Source organism: Sander lucioperca, chromosome 10 (assembly GCF_008315115.2).
Source record: "Sander lucioperca isolate FBNREF2018 chromosome 10, SLUC_FBN_1.2, whole genome shotgun sequence".
NCBI lineage: Eukaryota > Metazoa > Chordata > Actinopteri > Perciformes > Percidae > Sander > Sander lucioperca.
In genome coordinates, this window is record NC_050182.1 from 28049702 (window position 1) to 28068756 (window position 19055).

At 40.1% G+C, this 19055-nt stretch overlaps 2 protein-coding genes across 2 annotated transcripts in view; one reads left to right on the forward strand and one right to left on the reverse strand.

The window, feature by feature from the left end:
- Window positions 1-683: 683 nt before the first annotated feature.
- On the reverse strand, window positions 684-2733 carry LOC116049777 (uncharacterized protein C7orf31). The gene is made up of 4 exons (XM_031299750.1): window positions 2550-2733; window positions 2379-2467; window positions 2097-2271; window positions 684-1462 (listed from the first exon to the last, which is right to left on the reverse strand). Exons 1-4 carry the CDS (start codon window positions 2731-2733, stop codon window positions 684-686), a joined length of 1227 nt encoding a protein of 408 aa, XP_031155610.1.
- A 3577-nt stretch (window positions 2734-6310) lies between these two features.
- The window catches only part of pde11al (phosphodiesterase 11a, like), a 31584-nt gene continuing 18839 nt past the window's right edge, over window positions 6311-19055 (forward strand). The window contains exons 1-21 of the mRNA XM_031299749.2: window positions 6311-7346; window positions 8043-8201; window positions 10677-10766; window positions 10939-11079; window positions 11238-11302; window positions 11559-11679; window positions 11865-11940; window positions 12035-12102; window positions 12222-12314; window positions 12629-12679; window positions 12842-12988; window positions 13066-13173; window positions 13693-13802; window positions 13887-13977; window positions 14791-14891; window positions 15043-15120; window positions 15222-15285; window positions 15617-15691; window positions 16200-16283; window positions 16406-16606; window positions 17390-17478. Of these exons, the coding sequence (XP_031155609.2) occupies window positions 6570-7346; window positions 8043-8201; window positions 10677-10766; window positions 10939-11079; window positions 11238-11302; window positions 11559-11679; window positions 11865-11940; window positions 12035-12102; window positions 12222-12314; window positions 12629-12679; window positions 12842-12988; window positions 13066-13173; window positions 13693-13802; window positions 13887-13977; window positions 14791-14891; window positions 15043-15120; window positions 15222-15285; window positions 15617-15691; window positions 16200-16283; window positions 16406-16606; window positions 17390-17478 (2789 nt within the window). The 5' untranslated portion in view covers window positions 6311-6569. The remainder of the gene's footprint in view (window positions 7347-8042; window positions 8202-10676; window positions 10767-10938; window positions 11080-11237; window positions 11303-11558; window positions 11680-11864; window positions 11941-12034; window positions 12103-12221; window positions 12315-12628; window positions 12680-12841; window positions 12989-13065; window positions 13174-13692; window positions 13803-13886; window positions 13978-14790; window positions 14892-15042; window positions 15121-15221; window positions 15286-15616; window positions 15692-16199; window positions 16284-16405; window positions 16607-17389; window positions 17479-19055) is intronic.

Consider the following 19055-nt stretch of genomic DNA (forward strand, 5'->3'; position numbering starts at 1 on the left):
ACAGAATTTGAGTTTTAATGTATGTGGTTTTACCCTCAGATTTCTTTTTTTTTTTTCAAGGTTTATGAATTCTGATAGAACATTCAAATGCATATATTTTAAGAAACTATATTCAAGTTTCTCAAACTCTGATCTAAAAATTTAAATCAGCCAAATTCATGATGAAAGATTCAAACTTGAATATAAGAGGTCTGATGGATTCCTCCAGGCTTAATTGCTTAATGCTGGATGTTAGAATTTGAATTGTGGTGTCTTGATTTGACCAATCCAATTTAAGCAACCTGATTTATTTGACCGTTTAAAGAAAATAATCAGAATTTGACTAACTAAGCAATGTTTAGTTAGTTTACTTGAATTTTTTACCTGCATTCATCAAACCTAAATCTAAAATCTTTTTTATTTATTTTTTTATTTCACCATTTTAGATGACCTTCTGGAAATTTCAAGTGGAATTCAAAGCACATAAATCCAGAGAGATGATTTTCAAAGTCAAATATTGCAATGCTATAAACTCTGTGGTCTTTAAATATCAACATCAAGTATTCAGTAGTGGTTAAATCTTAGGTATTCGCTTGCTTTTAAGATTCAAATCATTATTATTATTATTATTATTATTATTATTATTATTATTATCATTATTATTATTATTATTTACAATGATGTGAGAATTCATGTCCATTAGGTTAGCCATGCAGGTAGTAACAGTTGATCCCATAGAAGTCATGTTTCTTCCCTGTGACTACATTGTCCCTCAGGTTCACAGCAGCACGTGTGATAGAGCTGTTAAAGTTGCGATGGGCCTTCGTCTTACTGAATGAATTTTGAAGGTCCAGGAGGCGGAGAGCTGCGCCTTCTCTACCTACATTCCCGACTCTGTCCATCCTTGGCAGGATGCAGGGGTTAGAAATACTGTGTGGTGGCTCTCTGCCCTTTGCCAGCTTCTCCTGCTCTGAAGATGCCCTTAATGATAACTCAACATTTGATTCAATACCTGCCAGATCCTTGGCCACAGATGACTGACTAATGCTAGATACATTTCTTCCAGCTTTGTAATACTGCATTTTACTACTTGGTTCATCGTTTACATACAGCTCGATCAGGCTTTTCTTCTTGTTGACCTCCATCTCTTCCTGGGAAGGTGGGCAGTTGTACAGGTCCAGGGGTCGCTCTGTAGCGCTAGCCTCTTGGCTGCTCTGTGAGGCGGATTCTTGCCTTGGACTAACATCAAACTGGACTTTGCAGTTTTCTCTCCCTCTGCCCTTATATGCAGAGCGTTTGCTCTCACTTTGTTGTTTGTGTAGGACCTCCTGGTATGGCTCAGTGCTCCGTGCTTCTGTGGAGCCAGAGCTGTTTGATTGACTATGACCCTTTTGGTTTGAATCTGGTGCCTCATTATACTTAACTGTGATCTCTTGTGGCCTATGTTGGTTTATAGCATCTGAAGCAGTGCCTTGGTTTGGAGCTGGAGATAGATTTAGGAGTTCAGCAACAGCGGGACTGCAGGTACTCCCCTGTCTTCTTCTACATTCTCCTCTGGGTTTAGAGGGAACAAACATCGGAGAGGACCTTTCTCTCTGTAGGGAAAGGAATTCAATAGGATTAGTGTTGCACACTGTCAATATTGCTGTTAAAGGTGCAATGTTCTCAAGGATTCTACCAGTGGTGCAGTGTGTGAATTCATCCCAGTAATGTCACAGATTTTGTCCTTGAAGTCATCTATCTTTAGAGGATTTGTTGGACCCGATCCTTGGAAAAATCAAAAATCAATATTACTGTATTTGAGTCAAATCATTTAAATGTTAAAATCATGCATATCCTATTACTAGATTGCAAAGAGGCTTTCATCTTCTCTAATAGCAAAATGTACTCTGTGTTCTTATTTTTCAGCTTCTTGCTCAGGGACTGAACAGAAATTATTGGGGAGGAGTGGCGGTCAGAAAAGAAGGAGCATTTGTCACAGTTTATAAAGGTGTGCTTTGCCACATGTGGAGAACAGAATAGTTCTGTAAATGAAATAGAAGATTCAGGCCCACTCCCCACCCCAAATAACGTTTGTACAGTCCCTAATATATTAACATACATTTAGGCTTCTTTACCTGTGTGGTGCATTTGGTACGAGGTGAGCCACTGTGTCCTCTCCAAATTTTTCAGCATGTTGCTTGTCCGCTCAGATATCGACAAATCCCAGTCACGAAGTTTAGGATTGGGCAGCACTGTCTTTGGAGGAGTTGGGTAGAAAACCTGGTTCTCTCCCTTCAATGGCTTTGTATGCTGGAAGGAAGATGTTAGAGTATTTAGAAAATGATCAGAACAATATTGTGATTTGATGATTTGGAAAACCTTAATGCTAATGTGAAGTCATATATTTCATTACTCACATCGCAGAAGCCATGCTCTCCGGTCCACATAACAGCTTTCTTCCTGGTGTTTATGGTTGTCTCCAAGACCTCGTGTCTGTATGGACTACCTGCACATGGAAATAAAGACATCTTAAACCTCTCTAAGAACATCTATTTTATCATTCCCCTTTTACCACAATGCCCTCTCACCTATAGTTTTGCTCAGCAGAGTGATGTCCGGCGCACTATTTGGGATGAGGGGGTTGAGGAAAGGTTGGGAGGCAGCTCGGACTCCTGTTTTAGGGTCATCTGGAGAGCTGAAGGATGGGAACATTGCAAACTTGGAGATGTGGGACGAATAAGGATGCTCTTTTGGAGTTGCTATCTTTATCATTTTCTCCCTGTTACGCACCAGGAAATGAAATGATTTTGAGGCAGACACAAGAAACCTAGAATGCAAGTTTTTAACTTTGCAAAAAAAAAACAACAATCAGAAAGTACTCACGCCATATTTACATCAGTTGGTTTTGGTATGCTGAGAAAATAAATTAAATTAATGTTATCATTCTTGTTAATAATGACAATAGTTATGATTAATCATGGCTACTCACAGCTGGTCATTGAGACGAACTTTACTTTTCTTTCTGCCGGTATTGTAATATCGTTTTTGACTGGTGGTATGCCTGTAAAGGTGAAACAACAATCTATTGGCGCTGCAGTTTATGTATTCCATTTTAAATTTCTACGCAGAATGTTTTTACACTCACTCAGATATGATTGCTCCTCCATTACCAAAGTGATAATGGCCATGTAAATCCGGAGGGATGCCAGGTTTAAGGGAGGACCTGGGCTCCATCTGGCTGCTGGACCTCTGACTCAGAATAAAGGAGGGTGAAGAAGGCAGGATGAAACACTAGGATGAGTAAATGAGGGCAAGAATACAGAGGATTAAGCAACATCTGGGGTGAAACCTTTTCTTTTATCATGAATGTTATACCCACTGGTCTGGTGATAATAACAATACCATTCAGGAGGAGAACAGATGTTTCTACCAGTTTCTTCCTAAATTTAACACAACCAGCTTGGCTCATAAATAAATGGCATGTTTACACACTTTTTTACATAAGTTAAAGCATACTAATGCAAACGTGTATGTTTATTTCAATTAAATAAAAAACGTTCTAACTCTGTCACTACAAGATTTAATCAACAACAATTAATCAGAAAGAATCCCTAAAACCCACAGTTATGTTCACTTACCTGGGCAGTGGTTTAGAGAAATCAATGGGTTAGATTTTTTCAGTCCTTGGTAAATGGCAGAAAAACAGCTGTCTTCTTAGTCCAAATGGATAATAGTAGAAACATTGAAGCCTTCTTTGGCAGAACAGGACTCCCTCGTCTTCACTTGTGACCAGTGAGGTTTGTTTGGATTCCTGGCTCAGCCAGCGTGATGGTGTTACATTAAAGAACAATAGAATCGGAGTGAGTGACACCCAATCCAGCCCACAGCACATAGCGTTTAAATCGAGGTGTGGTTTAATCAACTTTTGTAAGACGAGAGACTGAAACAACATAACACATTTTACTTGATAAGATCAGAAAAAATATCAACTGTAACCTTTGGAAAGTAATTGTTTGACCATGTCACACTGTCAGGCTTACAGTTGTAATAAATGGGGGGTCAGAATGTGCTGACATTTCATATTATGTCACTATTTTCATACCCAGTGGGCAATCACTGCTCCGGATGCCCATCATTCAGTCATCAAGTGTGGATCTGATAATATTACACATTCACAGTTTGGTGAACTCATACAACTAAGCATGGGGTGGAATGAAAATCAAGCTGGTTCCAGCCAGCACACACTGACACCAGATACAAGCTATGTGTGTGTGTGTGTGTGTGTGTGTGTGTGTGTGTGTGTGTGTGTGTGTGTGTGTGTGTGTGGTGTTTGGTTACAGGAGTCGTCTTTCGTTGTGTCCATTCCTCTGCAACATAAAAAGTTAAACATTCAAACTGTATGCCTTAGACAAAGCACACCTTACACAAGTCTAGAAGACAATTTCAGTCCGAGGATCATCCTGTTCTGATGTTGATTTAGACATAACGTGCTCATTTTGTAGAACATCTTCTTCCAGAATTTAGTGGACAGCTATGCGCTGTCCGTGGTGCTATTACTGACTGATTGAGCATGAATAGTGCTAACTTATCAGACACAAAAGACTCTGATGAAAGTAAAAAATAACAAAAGTAACTATAATGCAAAGTGATTTATCCATTTTGTAGTTTGTGTGTGTGTGTTAGTGTGTGTGTGTGTGTGTGTGTGTGTGTGTGTGTTAGGAGAATTTCTAAAACTTTTCATATAAAAGGATTTGTATTAATCCTCAAACTCCATTTGATGAGATTTTGTCCCAATTAAGGAACCTCATTGTGTCAATTCCTGGTGAGTGAAATAATAGTAAAGCATAGTAATCCCTGATTTTACTACGAGATCCCAGAAAGCCTGTCCACATTTTGGGATTGACTCAATTATATGCATGCTCTACAGTAATATGAAAACAACATTGCAAACATTAAAGCCCTTGAAAACTTACAAACCTTAGCAGAAAATAGAGAATAGTGTTCATGTGGGATCCCATTACTCACAGTGATAAGTTGACTGAAAAAAAAACAAACATTTTCAGGCCCTCTAAAATGGGACAGCACACCTGATCTGCTCCCTTGTAAACTGCATCTAAATACTTTTCAATCACACAGAGAAGACTTACACTATAATCAATGCAGCTGCCTCTCCTTGGACATGACATAGACTGCTTTCCAAGCTGCAAGGTTGGCCTTGTTTGTTGGCCCTCACAAGACCCATATTCTGCATTCTGCTTTTTAATTGGGATTCCCAAGAGACCCTGTCCAAAGTCTCAGCAAAACACCCAAGACCTATCAAGCAGCCTAAGCCAAGTCCAATTATCCTGCTCTGCCCCAGCGGAGCCGCTGCTCTCTGGATTACATTCCTTGCTGCTACTGCAGCATTATAAATGTGCCACAGCCTGCAGTGATTATCCTATAATATTAACTTATTGTGCACATGCAGGTAATGCTACAGGGTTGTACACACCAACTGAAGTTCAACTTAATCTGTAGTTGTTATAGTTACCAATAACCTCGCAAACACTCTGATAAATGAACTCACCTCTCTCTAAAGGAAAAACATGTGACATTGGGTATTTTCTCCATTAATTTTGCAAATGACCAGTTTAACCCCTCGGGTAAAAAAAACCTGCTAGAGACCCAAAAACTAGCATTGGGTCCTTACTCCCAAACCACTACCAGGCCCCAGCCCCAGATTTGCTCTGTATCTATTATATAGTTTTTGGTAATTTGATTTAGGAATGTTCTCTTAGTAAGCATGTAAACTGTCTTGAAATTAGATTTTTGACACAGGGCCTGTGCAGCAAGTCTTCATATGGAACAATAAATACTGCAGTTTGTTTCTCAGCGCACTACAAAATACACCACAATGCATCGACTGTTGCACTGGTCTATGGTGTCAAGGTCAGACTCTTTGTATGCCCAACCATCGACCCACATCCTACCTGAGGGTCAGGGGCCTTGGGCAAAAAAAAAAAACATTTTACAAACACAGAGGTTGTGTGTGAGTGTGTTCATGTTTTATTGTTTAAATATACATATTTGTCTTATTGTCCCTTTCAAACAAACACATTACTTTTATTACACACTGTACACAAAAAAATGTGTCTTGCCTGCACTTTTTAAATATAAAGAAAACATCAAATTTGTACTCGGTTTTGATTGGAGCCCTGCACAGTGTCTCTGGTGGTAAAGAATGAAGAGAGCGAGTGAACAGCCTACCCTGCAGCAATTTCTAAGGAGAATATGTAGGCGCTATGTTTTTCTACACCTCTGCATAGTATTCCACCAACCTGACCCCCAGAGACACAGCTCAATCTCGACTTGACTGACAGCTGTAACGTCTCTCAGGCATCATCGATCCGGTCTCAAGTAAACTGAATCTGTTTGACCACGTTTGCTCCCAGTGTTTCAGGGAGGAATACGATGGGCTGTCTCATAAAGGGGAGTGAATGAATACATGTTTTGAGGACATCACTTCTCTGAAAAGCTCGGCTGCAGCCGCATCACCCCGTTATCCTCTCCTCTAACTCTTGTTCTTTTGCATTTGAGTGTCTCATTTGGTTCTCACAGCAGCCTTCACCATGACAACATTTGACTTCTCGGATATAGAGGCGTTTTTGGACTGCCACCCAGATCTCTTCGAGGAGTATCTCGTTCGAAAGGCAAAATGTGATCAAGTTAGCAGATGGTTGAAGGAGCATCAGCCGTCGAAACAAGTGGCCACAGCCGAGGAGAAGCGCGGCGCTGCCAGGGACCCGCTCTGGCCGACCAACTCAGACGGGCTCAGGCGCAGATCGTCCCACATGGAGCTGCGAAGGAACTTCGCCCGCTCCAAAGCCACCACCGCACACCGAACCTACGACGAGCATGTGAGCCTGAGCGAACACGAGTCCCAGTCCAGCATGAGGCGCCGTGCGCTCCTGCGTAAAGCCAGCTCCCTGCCTCCGACCACCGCGCACATCCTGAGCGCCCTGCTGGAGTCCAGGGTCAACGTGCCCCAGTACGCGTCCAGCGCCATCGACTACAAATACAGACTTAAGGAAACCAACGAGAGGGAGTTTTTCTTGGAGTTAGTAAAGGATATCTCCAATGATTTGGACCTGACAAACCTCAGTTATAAGATCCTGATCAATGTGTGTATCCTGGTGGATGCAGACAGGTGTTCGCTTTTCCTTGTGGAGGGACCCGCACACAAGAGGACACTGGTGTCCAAATTCTTTGATGTGCACTCTGGCACCACTGTCAGACCATCATCAAGCACCCTGAACTCCAATGAAGTGCAGGTGCCATGGGGAAAGGGAATCATTGGATATGTGGCAGAGCATGGGGAAACTGTAAACATCCCAAACGCATATGAGGTAAAAGTAACTACATGTGTACGATAACTACACATTATTTTACTTAGACTAAAGTTAATGCAGAGGTATTTACAGTGAGTGAAGCTATTGATTAATGATGTATGACTGGTGTGGGGCTCGCTATTGGGAGTAAAGTACATAAAGGGGCGCCCTTTTGGCCACATTCACACATAAAAAGTATTCACAAGTGAAAGCTGTTTTTGAAGTTGAACTGTGTGAGTTGAGCAAAGGAACGCTCAGTGTAGAAGGGTCACTCAACCTTAAAGAAATGGAGAAAAAAACTCTCTATAAGATTCAAAGAAAAAGGCAGTAAAACAAACGTTATAATTCTTTCCACAAGCCAGATCTCGTCCTATACCATAACAGTTGCACTCCACATCATTATATCATGGCCCTGGGCTGCATGGGAGGCTAAGGATACATGATAATGCAGACCCCCCTGAGGTCTATTACTGCAATAGTGTAGATATGTGTCAGAGGTATTACAGTTTTTCCTGCTTATAGTAAAAACAAGAGGCCTCCAGCTTTATTGTACGTGACACAAGTGCGTAAATCCCAAATATTTAAAGCAATGTATTCATGCAGGACTACAACGTCAAACGTGCTGGCATTTAGGTATATGTGTGTATTGTATTAATGTGGCATTGTGCATGTTTGATATATGTGTAACATGTGTTTATGTGAACACTATTCCAGGACCACCGCTTCAGTGATGAGATAGACAAGTTAACAGGCTACAAGACTCAGTCCATCCTCTGTATGGCCATCTGTAACAGTGATGGAGAAGTCATAGGTGTTGTACAAGCAATCAACAAAAATCCCATGGGCACCCCTTTTACCGAGGATGATGAGAAGGTGAGCCGCTGTTATGTCTCAGATACATGTTGGGATTTTCACATTCACATCCACTTTATTGGCTTTTTATGTAACATCTTCAGTATTATTGCAGTTGGTTTGACCATTAAAGGCATATTTGAGATGGAGTTAAAATTGGATTCTTGTGGAATACACACACACACACACACACACACACACACACACACACACACACACACACACACACAGTAACACTTATTGCACAGAAGCTCTTGAGCCATGCAGCTGAAAACACTGTTTGTACTGTGAATCTTCTTAATGGCTGTGGAGAGGGGCAAGTGTTCCCTCGGAAGCAAACCACCAGAAGAATGAAGTGAGGAGGTCAACCTCTTATTCAAGTGTGGAGCATTACTATGTCTGGCTGTGCAATATATACGCACACTTAGGAAACACATTTTGAATGGATATACTTTCAGTTGCTCTGTGAATACTCCACTTGGAATTGGTTTCCTAGAATTTATATGTTTTAACAGTTCTACAGCCTATACATACATTTTCATTCTTCCAGTTTGTTGATGAGCAAATACAGTTTTTTTCTTTGATTTTCTAACAAGTGTCAGTCAGTACTAAAGCCACTTTTTTTTAAAACTCTTCATACAGTTGGCATTACCAACATGCATCTTGGCCATACAGTTAACCTCACCTCCAAACCCACCAAACACTTCCTACATGTCTCAAAATACTGTAAGCTTGTTGGACCAAAACATTGGCAACAACTATCACTCAGAAAGCATACATCGTCAATCAAAACACTATAATTAGTATTTCATTATAAAATAAGAATAATACCTGTTCACTTTATTGACTTTACTAAAGTATACTGTATGTAACAAGAACAAATCAGAAATTTGCTTCAATATCCTTTATTTGTTATATATTTGTGCATATAGTAATTTACTTGTGAAAAATAAAAAGTTGAACCAAAAACAAATTCCTGAAATTCCACGGCTGCAACGATACTGTAATTACAACAAAAACCATCAACAACATGTAGGCTATAGTATAATCACTCATACTGTATAGCACTGTAAGGGTTCTAGTCAGCCCTGTCTCCTGCATTTGGCCACAAGTTCTCATCAACATCACATCTTATGTCTTCTCTTTCAGTTGGAATCAGCTGTTTGGAATTATTACTTTGTTTTATTGTAAATATTCTGCTAAAATGTTCTATATATTTCAATATGGTTACTGCAGAAATGCACACAAACTGCCATCAATCTGTTTTGAATGTGTCTTAACAGGGTGTTGCCATTTGAACAATGTGCTGCAGATTGCAAAGTGTTTGGCAGGTGGTGGTGCATGAATGAGAAAAGAGTTTATTTAGTCCACATAGTCTTCTGTTTCGCTGACTGTGTGAAGAGTTTTGACAATGTGATTTCAGTTTTGAACAATGCATGTTAGCAATCCAAAAAAACTGTAACATATTGTGTATCTCGAACATGCAAGAAGTACTGTCTTCTGTGTGTAGCAAGGCAATAAAAAAGAAAAGGTGCTCATTTGACTCACTCTGTGTATGCTAAATACATTGAAAAGACAGAGAGATGCTGGTCCAGTCAATCTCTGTAGTCATCAAACATGTTATGTTTATTCACATTTGCAAGAGTTCAGCTGCACTGAGATGCAACAGTTTGTCCACAAGGTGGCAGAATAAAGTTGTGGAAATCATCTATTCTAATGACACTTGTTCTGTGGTCTCCACTTCAAAGAAATCAACTTTAAACAAAGTTTTGAGTTTGCAGTAATGTAAGCCTTTTTACCAGCTGCAACAGTGTGTGTGTGTGTGTGTATGTGTGTGTGTGTGTGTGTCATTATTGCAAAATGGAATCCTGGACTACCACAGAGGCGGTTTTGAGTACTTTGCCAGGTGTATGTCTGTCTGTCTATGGACAGATTTTGAGACGTGATAGCGTCACAACCGTGAATGATGCACTCACAAAACTTTACATGTGTGTAGTTGAGATCAAAATGAAGGCCAAGTTCGAAGATGGGGTTGGTCCTAGCAAGGGCATTGGAAATAGGGGGTAGGAAGAAGAGAAAGGGCCATTGCCCCCGCAAGATGGTCTCCAGGTTTTTTTTAAATGATTTTGCTGTATGTGAATATAAAACAAAACTCTAAATAAAGCCAAAGCAAAGTAACTTTAGTATCTGCTTTTGAGCAACAAAGACACTGAAAATAGAAAAAAGCCATCTCAGCTTATCTTGACACTTAAGATTAAGAACATTGATGTCTCACTAAATGCCTTCTTTCTCCAAATCAATACTTCATTAACCTATTTGAGAGGAATTTGTTCAGAGAAGCAGCTAACTCAATCGTGACTTTCTACCCCCATCCCCACTCACTCTTTCTTTGTCTCTTACCTAGTTTATGCCCTTTTGTTTAGCATACAAATAGCTAACATTGTTATTGATTATGCATGCTTTTCAGAACTTTTTTTTCTTCTTACTTTTACTCAGGTACTGCAGATGTATCTACCGTTCTGTGGAATATCGATTTCCAATGCCAAGTTGTTTTCGGAGTCTCGCAAGGAGTATGAAAGAAGTAGGGTAAGAGAATATAAACTGTGCATTTACAAAAATATGTTTGGTTGTTTTATAGCCACTGGAGAATCAACAATAACATTAACATTTTTATACTTGTTTAAAAAATGTAGATGCAAACATATGTCAATACTGTGCAATCCACTTAAGTCATTAGGGTCCTTTCTTGTTGCCACAGGCTCTGCTGGAGGTGGTCAATGACCTGTTTGAGGAGCAGACCGACCTGGAGAAGATTGTTAGGAAGATCATGCAGCGAGCGCTGACGCTGCTGCAGTGTGAACGCTGCTCTGTTCTTCTACTTGAAGACATCGACTCACCTGTGAGGCTCTTTATCAATTCTTACGTTTTTCCGACCTCACAGATTCATTTACTTTAACTTTAACATTAATAAATGTAGATTTTCTTGTGCAAAACTCTCCTATCTTTGTTTCTAAATGTTGTTCCTGCTGGTTGTGATGATGCATGTTTTATCATTAGGTGGTGAAGTTCTCCAAGACGTTTGAGCTCATGTCTCCCCTGTGCAACATGGACCATGACATCAGGTGAAAGAGGCATCATGAAAAAGACAGAATGATTAGCTTATTAATTCTAGGGGGGGTGGGGGGGTTATACATAGGGGGATGCCAAAACAGCAACACACACCATAAATGGATGTGATGTGCATTCATACAAATCCATAGTAAGATAGTAGATAGCAGGAAGAAAAATAAACTCGCTCAATATTTACTGCTGTTGTGCTGCACGTGTAAGTGCCCAGACCTGACTATTGTTTCCTGTTTGTGTTATTGGCCACATCAGCATGGAGAAGCTATCGTGTTCCGATTGGCTAATCAATAACAGCATTGCTGAGCTGGTGGCTTCCACAGGACTGCCTGTTAACATCAGTGATGTGTGTCAGGACCCACGCTTTGATGCTGAGGTGTGGACACAATAGTCTCCTGCTTAGACCTATTAGAGCTCACACAAATACATGGACACACACCACAAACACCAAGAAATACAAATGTATGTGTTCTGTTTTAATTCATTTCATAGTCAAAGAAAGAATGTGGGCCCGATCATTTCTCAAACAAACATAAACTCCATTGTCACTGTCTTCCACAGGCGGACCAGGCCTCTGGGTTCCACATCAGATCAGTGTTATGTGTCCCTATCTGGAATCGAACTCACCAGATAATTGGTAAATTGACCAGAAATAATCAGTTTCACTGGGATACCAGTTTTCATGTTACAGGAAACTCAACAATGTGTGTGTGTGTGTGTGCTTTATGCAGGGGTTGCACAAATTCTGAACCGCCTAGACAGGAAGACGTTCAATGATGCAGATCAGAGACTGTTTGAGGTTTGTTTTTTAATTACAGCCATTCCATCTAAACTTTGTTTTAAGTTTTCATTGTTGCATTGGATACACATTATGCCACATTTTTGTGTTTTTTTCTCTGACTTTTTCTTTGTGTACAGGCATTTGTGATATTCTGTGGACTTGGAATCAACAACACTATGATGTACAATCAAGTTAAGAAGACGTGGGCCAAGCAGTCTGTAGCACTGGATGTAAGCACTGCAACATATTGAATGTATAAGAAAATAGTAATTGAGGAAAGTGGCTCTCCACATTCATTAGCGTCTCCATCTGGGTTCTGATCTATTGCCCGGTATCTAACCTGAGCAGCCACATTATCCTCGGAAAACATGGTTCTGCGTCTCTACCATAAATATAAAGAGAAGACTACCATGCCATAAAGAGAAGTAGGAAGTTGGAATTACATTTCTTGGAACATATTATCTTCTGCAACAGTGTCTTTTTTAAGAGTTTGTTTTATTTTGTTTTCTATGTCTCACTGTTTTGCATGATTCATTTTTTTCAGATGTTGTCCTACCATGCTACCTGTTCCAAGGTAGAAGTCGACAGACTCAAGGTAATCTCAGAGAAAACAACATTTATATATGCACATTATCACCATACTAACTCTCTGAAATGTACAAAATCTGATAAGTGTGAGTGTAACACCTTTTAGTGCTTAGCATCCTCCCTTGCTGGCATTGTGTGATTGACAGCTCTGTCCTCTGCCCCCCCTAAGGCAGCTAAGATCCCCCTGAGCAATGAGTTAGGCATTGATGAGTTTCACTTCAACGACTTCTCTTTGGACAATGACGCCATGATCACCGCGTCACTCCGGATGTTTCTGGATCTTGGTGTTGTCCAAAAGTTTAAAATTGACTATGAGGTGAGGCCCTGGAATATGTCCTGTGATATGGTAGTGTGTTTGTATGTATATTCACCTGTATGCCTGTCTTCTTGTAGGTTTTGTGCCGCTGGCTTTTGACTGTGAGGAAGAACTATCGAACTGTGGCGTATCACAACTGGAGACATGCCTTCAACGTGTCGCAGTGCATGTTCGTTATGATCACAGTATGTTTCAAGATTTCCAACTTTTCTCATGCCAGAGTCTTGTGTCAGATGTTGCCCCCCTGCAATCTCTCTCCGGGTTTGATTTCCCTCCCTACTGTCAAACTGTCTGATACAGTATAAAGGCACATTTCCACCAAAAAAACCCATCCAAACTTAGACCCTTGATGAGGATAACAAGTTGTTGAGGTTATTTTTAAGTCTCAGTGGACTCATCAACAATCAGTCGCTAAAGAAAATATCAATTAGGAGGAAACATCCCAGGAGAAACATCATTAAGAAAAAATTCAAAAGAGGAATATTTGGGTTAAGCCTCAAAGAGAATGATCAACTTGAATGATCAGGTAAGCTGAGAGCTTGCAAACATCAATAAACAAATTATCAAATGTAGCTCCTGATCAAAGATTTCCCATCCCATCACATCCACCAAATGACAATAGCTAATACAGTATAAATACAATTAAACAGAATAGATAGATAATGATTGGAATGGTAAGAATATGTTTATCTGCTTTATAACAGACAGCCAATTTCCAGGATGTCCTGTCAGAGGCTGAGATACTGGCACTAATGGTCGGCTGCCTGTGTCATGACTTGGACCACAGAGGCACCAACAACGCATTTCAAGCTAAGTAAGTGACGCAGGCCTCAAGTATGATGACGAACAAGTGTCTTATAGGTGTCTGAAAGTGTCACTGCTTTGTTTTTTCCTGCAGGACCGGCTCTGCTCTGGCTCTACTCTACGGGACGTCAGCCACCCTGGAGCATCATCATTTCAACCATGCAGTCATGATCCTACAAAGTGAGGTCAGACCAGTATTTCTCATATGTTGATACAGGTTTACTGGTTTAGCTGAGTTTTCCTTAGTTTGCTTTCCTTTACTAAGGAGCTGCATGTGTCAAACTTGAAGTGATATAACATATCGTGAACACTTACTCCTTAATGAAATTTGAATTCTAATTTGGATTAGCCAATGAATTGGATCATGTTTACTGTAAGAGAAGCATCAAATACAGTGTTGCATGTTACAAATAGCTTCAATATCACATGGTGTCATGGTGTTTTTTTAATGTTTATTTTCTAGTCTGTACAATAATGGCTCAATGCCACACACCACAGCTTTAAGTGTTGACAGTCAACTTAATAAGAAAACACATAAAAAACAACAAAAACACAATGTACACAATAAAGAACACCAAAAAAAAACTTAAAAAAAGGACCTGATCATCCATGACTATGCCGGATCCCTCTTTGGAGACAGTTTTAACATTCAATTTGTCTTTGGGCTACCGGAAAGCCACTGGTGTGCAGTTTGATCTTTGGGCCGGTGCTGGTAGGCAGTAGCACTGACCACCAGTGACATTATGAGACTGCTTTGATCAGTTTGATCATCAGGAACTGTGTTCTCTATTGATTTATTCTAACAGAGGACAGAGAAAGTCTATACACATTGCTAATTAACATTGATAATGGGAGCCGCATTTGACAGTGAGCGATGACTTTACCAATGCATTGGCTGTAAGGAGACATTAGCCACTATATAATAGCTACTATTATTCATCCTTGCCTGCTTTTGTGTGTGTCCCTACTGCATGCTATTGTATTTGTTTTTCTCACAGGGTCACAATATCTTTGCAAACCTCTGCTCTAAAGAGTATAGCAACATGATGCAACTATTGAAGCAGGCTATTCTTTCCACAGACCTTACTTTGCACTTTGAGTAAGTGGTCTTTTTAATGGATTCAGAGCTGAAATATGTCATGATTATATAATAAAACTGAAATAGGTTGGATATTGTGGTTGGTGAAAACTGTGTATTTTTTTGTCTTTTAACATTTTCTGTATCCTTGACTGTCTCACTGCATTGTAAGGCGCAGAACCAAGTTCTTTGAGTGTGTTCTGTCTGGAGAATTCAGCTGGACAGATGAAGGACACAGAGAAGTTCTCAGGTTTCTACCTTTGTGCTAAATAAAACTTTCCTGTGCCAATATCACTTTAACTGTAAAGACTAAAAGAAACAGTTATAAATTAACTTTGATCTCATCGACAGGTCCATGCTGATGACAGGATGCGATCTGGGTGCGGTCACTCGTCCTTGGAAGATATCCAAACAGGTTTGATGTTTCTCACATCTGTGCTTTTATGTTTGAGGGCTTGGAAACGTAAAACTATAGGTGGAATTTGGTTAAACAAAGGACCTGTTTGCATGTTCTACCTATTTCATACTGGCAGTTTTAGGCTTGAGAAATGTGCATGTTCTCTGTGAAAAATACAGGAATTTTCCTTGCTATACCAGTAAAAGTAAATTGAGCACAACATATAGCAAAATGCATGCACCTACTAGCTTTGCGCCCCATGTTTTAACATCAAAATGTTATCATCATATTTGAGCATCATGTTTGAGTAAAATAAGGAAATATTGATTTATGGCATTCATGTCCCAAGGTTGCAGAGCTGGTGACGAGTGAATTCTTTGAACAAGGCGACAGAGAGAGGTCTGAGCTTAAGTTGACCCCAGCGGTAAGTAAGCAAGCTTTCAAAGTCTCATCTCTCACTGGGATTTTTTTCACTTTTCACACAGATTTCTATCTCATACAGAGTTGCCAGCATACACTCATGTTCTTAAAGTGCTCATATTACGCTTTTTGGCTTTTCCCCTTTCCTTTATTGTGTTATATATAACACACGTTATAATGCTTGCCTAGCTGCTTGCATGGCACGCCCTCATACTCTGCAACTGACTAGCTAGCAGTACTTACTGCGCATGTGCAACTCCCAACAAAGATGGAACAGAAGTGAGATGCCTCACTCTGTAGCTAAAACAGAGAGCTCAACACACAGGGTGAAAAGAGGAGCTGCAGCAATGTGCAGTACAACAAATATATGGTGTTTTCTGAAAATTAAACTACATAAACCTATTCTGGTACAACCTCTAAATACAATTATGAACCTGCAAATTAGCATAATATGAGCACTTTAAATTATGAGAAATGTTTTGGATGACAGAAGATTATCACCCTTTCTGTAGGCCATATTTGACCGCAATCGCAAAGATGAACTACCTGCCTTACAGCTGGAGTGGATAGATGGGATATGTAAACCCCTTTACCAGGTAGGTAACCCTTGATGTCTGAAGTTAAACTTTAACTGTGGGTCTCATTTTAAAAATCACAAAGATAAAAGCATAATTTGCGAGTTTTGAATATCAACTGTAATCTCATGTGTCGCTCCTAGGCAATGCTGAAGCTCAACAGGAAGTTGCAGCCGATGGTCGATGGGATAGATGCCAATCGAAATAAATGGCAGAAGCTCTGCTCATCCTATCAGGAGAAACGCAGATTCTCAGTGTCCAATCAGAGTACTGAATCAGATCAGAGTCCTGAGCCCCATGAAGACGCAGAAACAAATCAACAGCCAGAGATTCTGCAGGAAAAAGTAAAGAAAACTATACATGTATAGGTTTATCCATTAAATAGCTCACATGGGACTCTTCCCATGCCCTGTGATTTTGATTGTTTGATTTTGAACACATGCACTTCCCCAAAAAGGATTTTTTTTAAATCTCCCAAGTGTCACTGTGTTAAACTCAGGAGCGTGAATAATACCAGTTAAACTAAATTTCAAAGGGCAGTTTCCACTTTCTATCTATCTATCTATCTATCTATCTATCTATCTATCTATCTATCTATCTATCTATTTATCTATCTGTCTATCTGTCTATCTGTCTATCTATCTATCTGAAAGCTTTTCATTACTAAGATATACATTATACGAATGAGAGAATAGTGTTGAAACCAAAGAGGGCCACTTATTACTGTAATGTGTTCTAATGGGAACTGCCTCAAAACCACAAGCCCATTGGAACGCCTTTACAAATCAAAACAGGACTCACTGGAATCACTGTGATTTCTCTCACATAAAAACGCAAATTGCCATTATGAATGTAGATCGGAGCATGATCTTGTTCCTGAATGTTTCTTACTGTCTTACCTCAGTTGCAAATCTTTGGCTGCATGGCATTATTTTTAATGTTTGTAGGTTTACCAAGCCTTCGGCCGTCAACTTCTGTGAATTGCATGTGTGTATCATGAAAACCTTGTATCTCTAGGTAAGGAATTAGGCAGATAAGTGTGAAAGACCAAATGTTAGTGTACTGATTTTGTAAGGAAGGTTGATAAAATCCTAACTCCTCAGGCCAACCCACCCTTGCCAATATAGTTCAGAGAATACTACAGATCCAAGACCTGCGGGACCGTCTGCTACTTCAGCACCACGGACAGCGCCATGGACCTATCAATACCAAGGGGGTAAGCGAGCCTCCACAAAGCGTACCTCCTATGGCGCCATGTTGATGCTAACAAGCCATCACCTGCCGTTAGCATTCCATTGACTGCCATTCATTTTGGCGTCACTTTGACAGCGAATAACTTTACATCTGAAGCGTTTAAAGACTTTATTTGTCCATTGTTTATTTCTTAAGAAACACGACAATGTATAAAAGGCTCCATTACCTTGTATCTCACGTTATGGTTCCGTAGCAGACGTTTTTTGTAAAAATAGGCTAACGATTGTGTCATAACCACATGACTTTCTGTCGCACAGTAGATAAATTACCGTATAGTCAGGAGAAGCTCGCAGGCAGTTTCGACTTACATTAGCTGTTTAAGTTTAATTACTAATGTCTAACTAGCATTTTAGTTAGCAATAATTAGCCTGTGCCTATGTTATCTCCTAACATATACCTATGCTCTCCGTCTCTGCAAGATTCAGAATGATTGAGATTTCTCTTGGCACAGCTACCAGAAGACTTACAACTTTCAGACAGGTTGCTCACGTCACATCTATGTTGTCAAGCGCAGTAACGCTCAGCCATCACTGGAAAAGTGCTTCTAATAGACTTCACTCGCCGTGGAAATCTATGGCGTCGCTTTGTCCATCAATTTTACTGTGATCAATACACAGCACAGTTAGGCTACTGATATTTCAGAGCCATTGTCGGGCCATAGATTCTAACTTGCACAAACCTCATTCAGATAAAGGATCAATGAGACTAACATATTCAACTAAACAACCCCTCTATCCTGCGCTTTCTACTACTAGGGGCTGAAGATGGGGGTGTATGTAACTGTAACTGTTACTGTTAGGTGAATGATTACAATGTGTAAAGGCCCAGACACACGGCCAAACATGGGCAGAAAAGGCAGTTGGGCTGATCAGTCTCCCCAAATTCGTCAAAAAAGTGCCTCGGAACACACCAAAGCGACGAGACGTAATACATCTCCATAACAGCAGGCGGCGCTAATCTGTATTGTCGCCCAAAAATGAAAACCGGCAGCTGATTGGATGAACGCGTCACGTGGGTTTTGTTTCTCTGGAAATTCAAAGACAGACTGTCATGGCGGCTTGTTCAGAATACGATCTCATATTGTACTAAAATAGTTCATCGAAACGTGTTTCTGAAAACATTTTAAAGCAGCCATATTATGCTCATTTTCAGGTTCATAATTGTATTTTAAGGTTGTACCAGAATAGGTTTACATGGTTTAATTTTCAAAAAACACCATATTTTTGTTGTACTACACCGCTCTCTCTCACTGCTGCAGATCCTCTTTTCACCTGGTCTCTGTTTTAGCTACAGAGTGAGACCTCTTTTCTTCTTCTTCTTCTTCTGTACTATCTTTGATTGCACTGCACATGCCCAGTAGCTCAGATGTAGATCATGTCAGCTAGCTAGCTCCATAGACAGTAAAAGAAAGGCTGTTTCTACAACTTTGGTCAGTGACAAGGCAGGATTAGCTGGGAGACTTCTAAATGAGGGCGCACATGTAAGTAGTTCTTTTGTAGATTATGGTGAACTTGTGTGTGTTGTAGCAGTGCTTTGCTA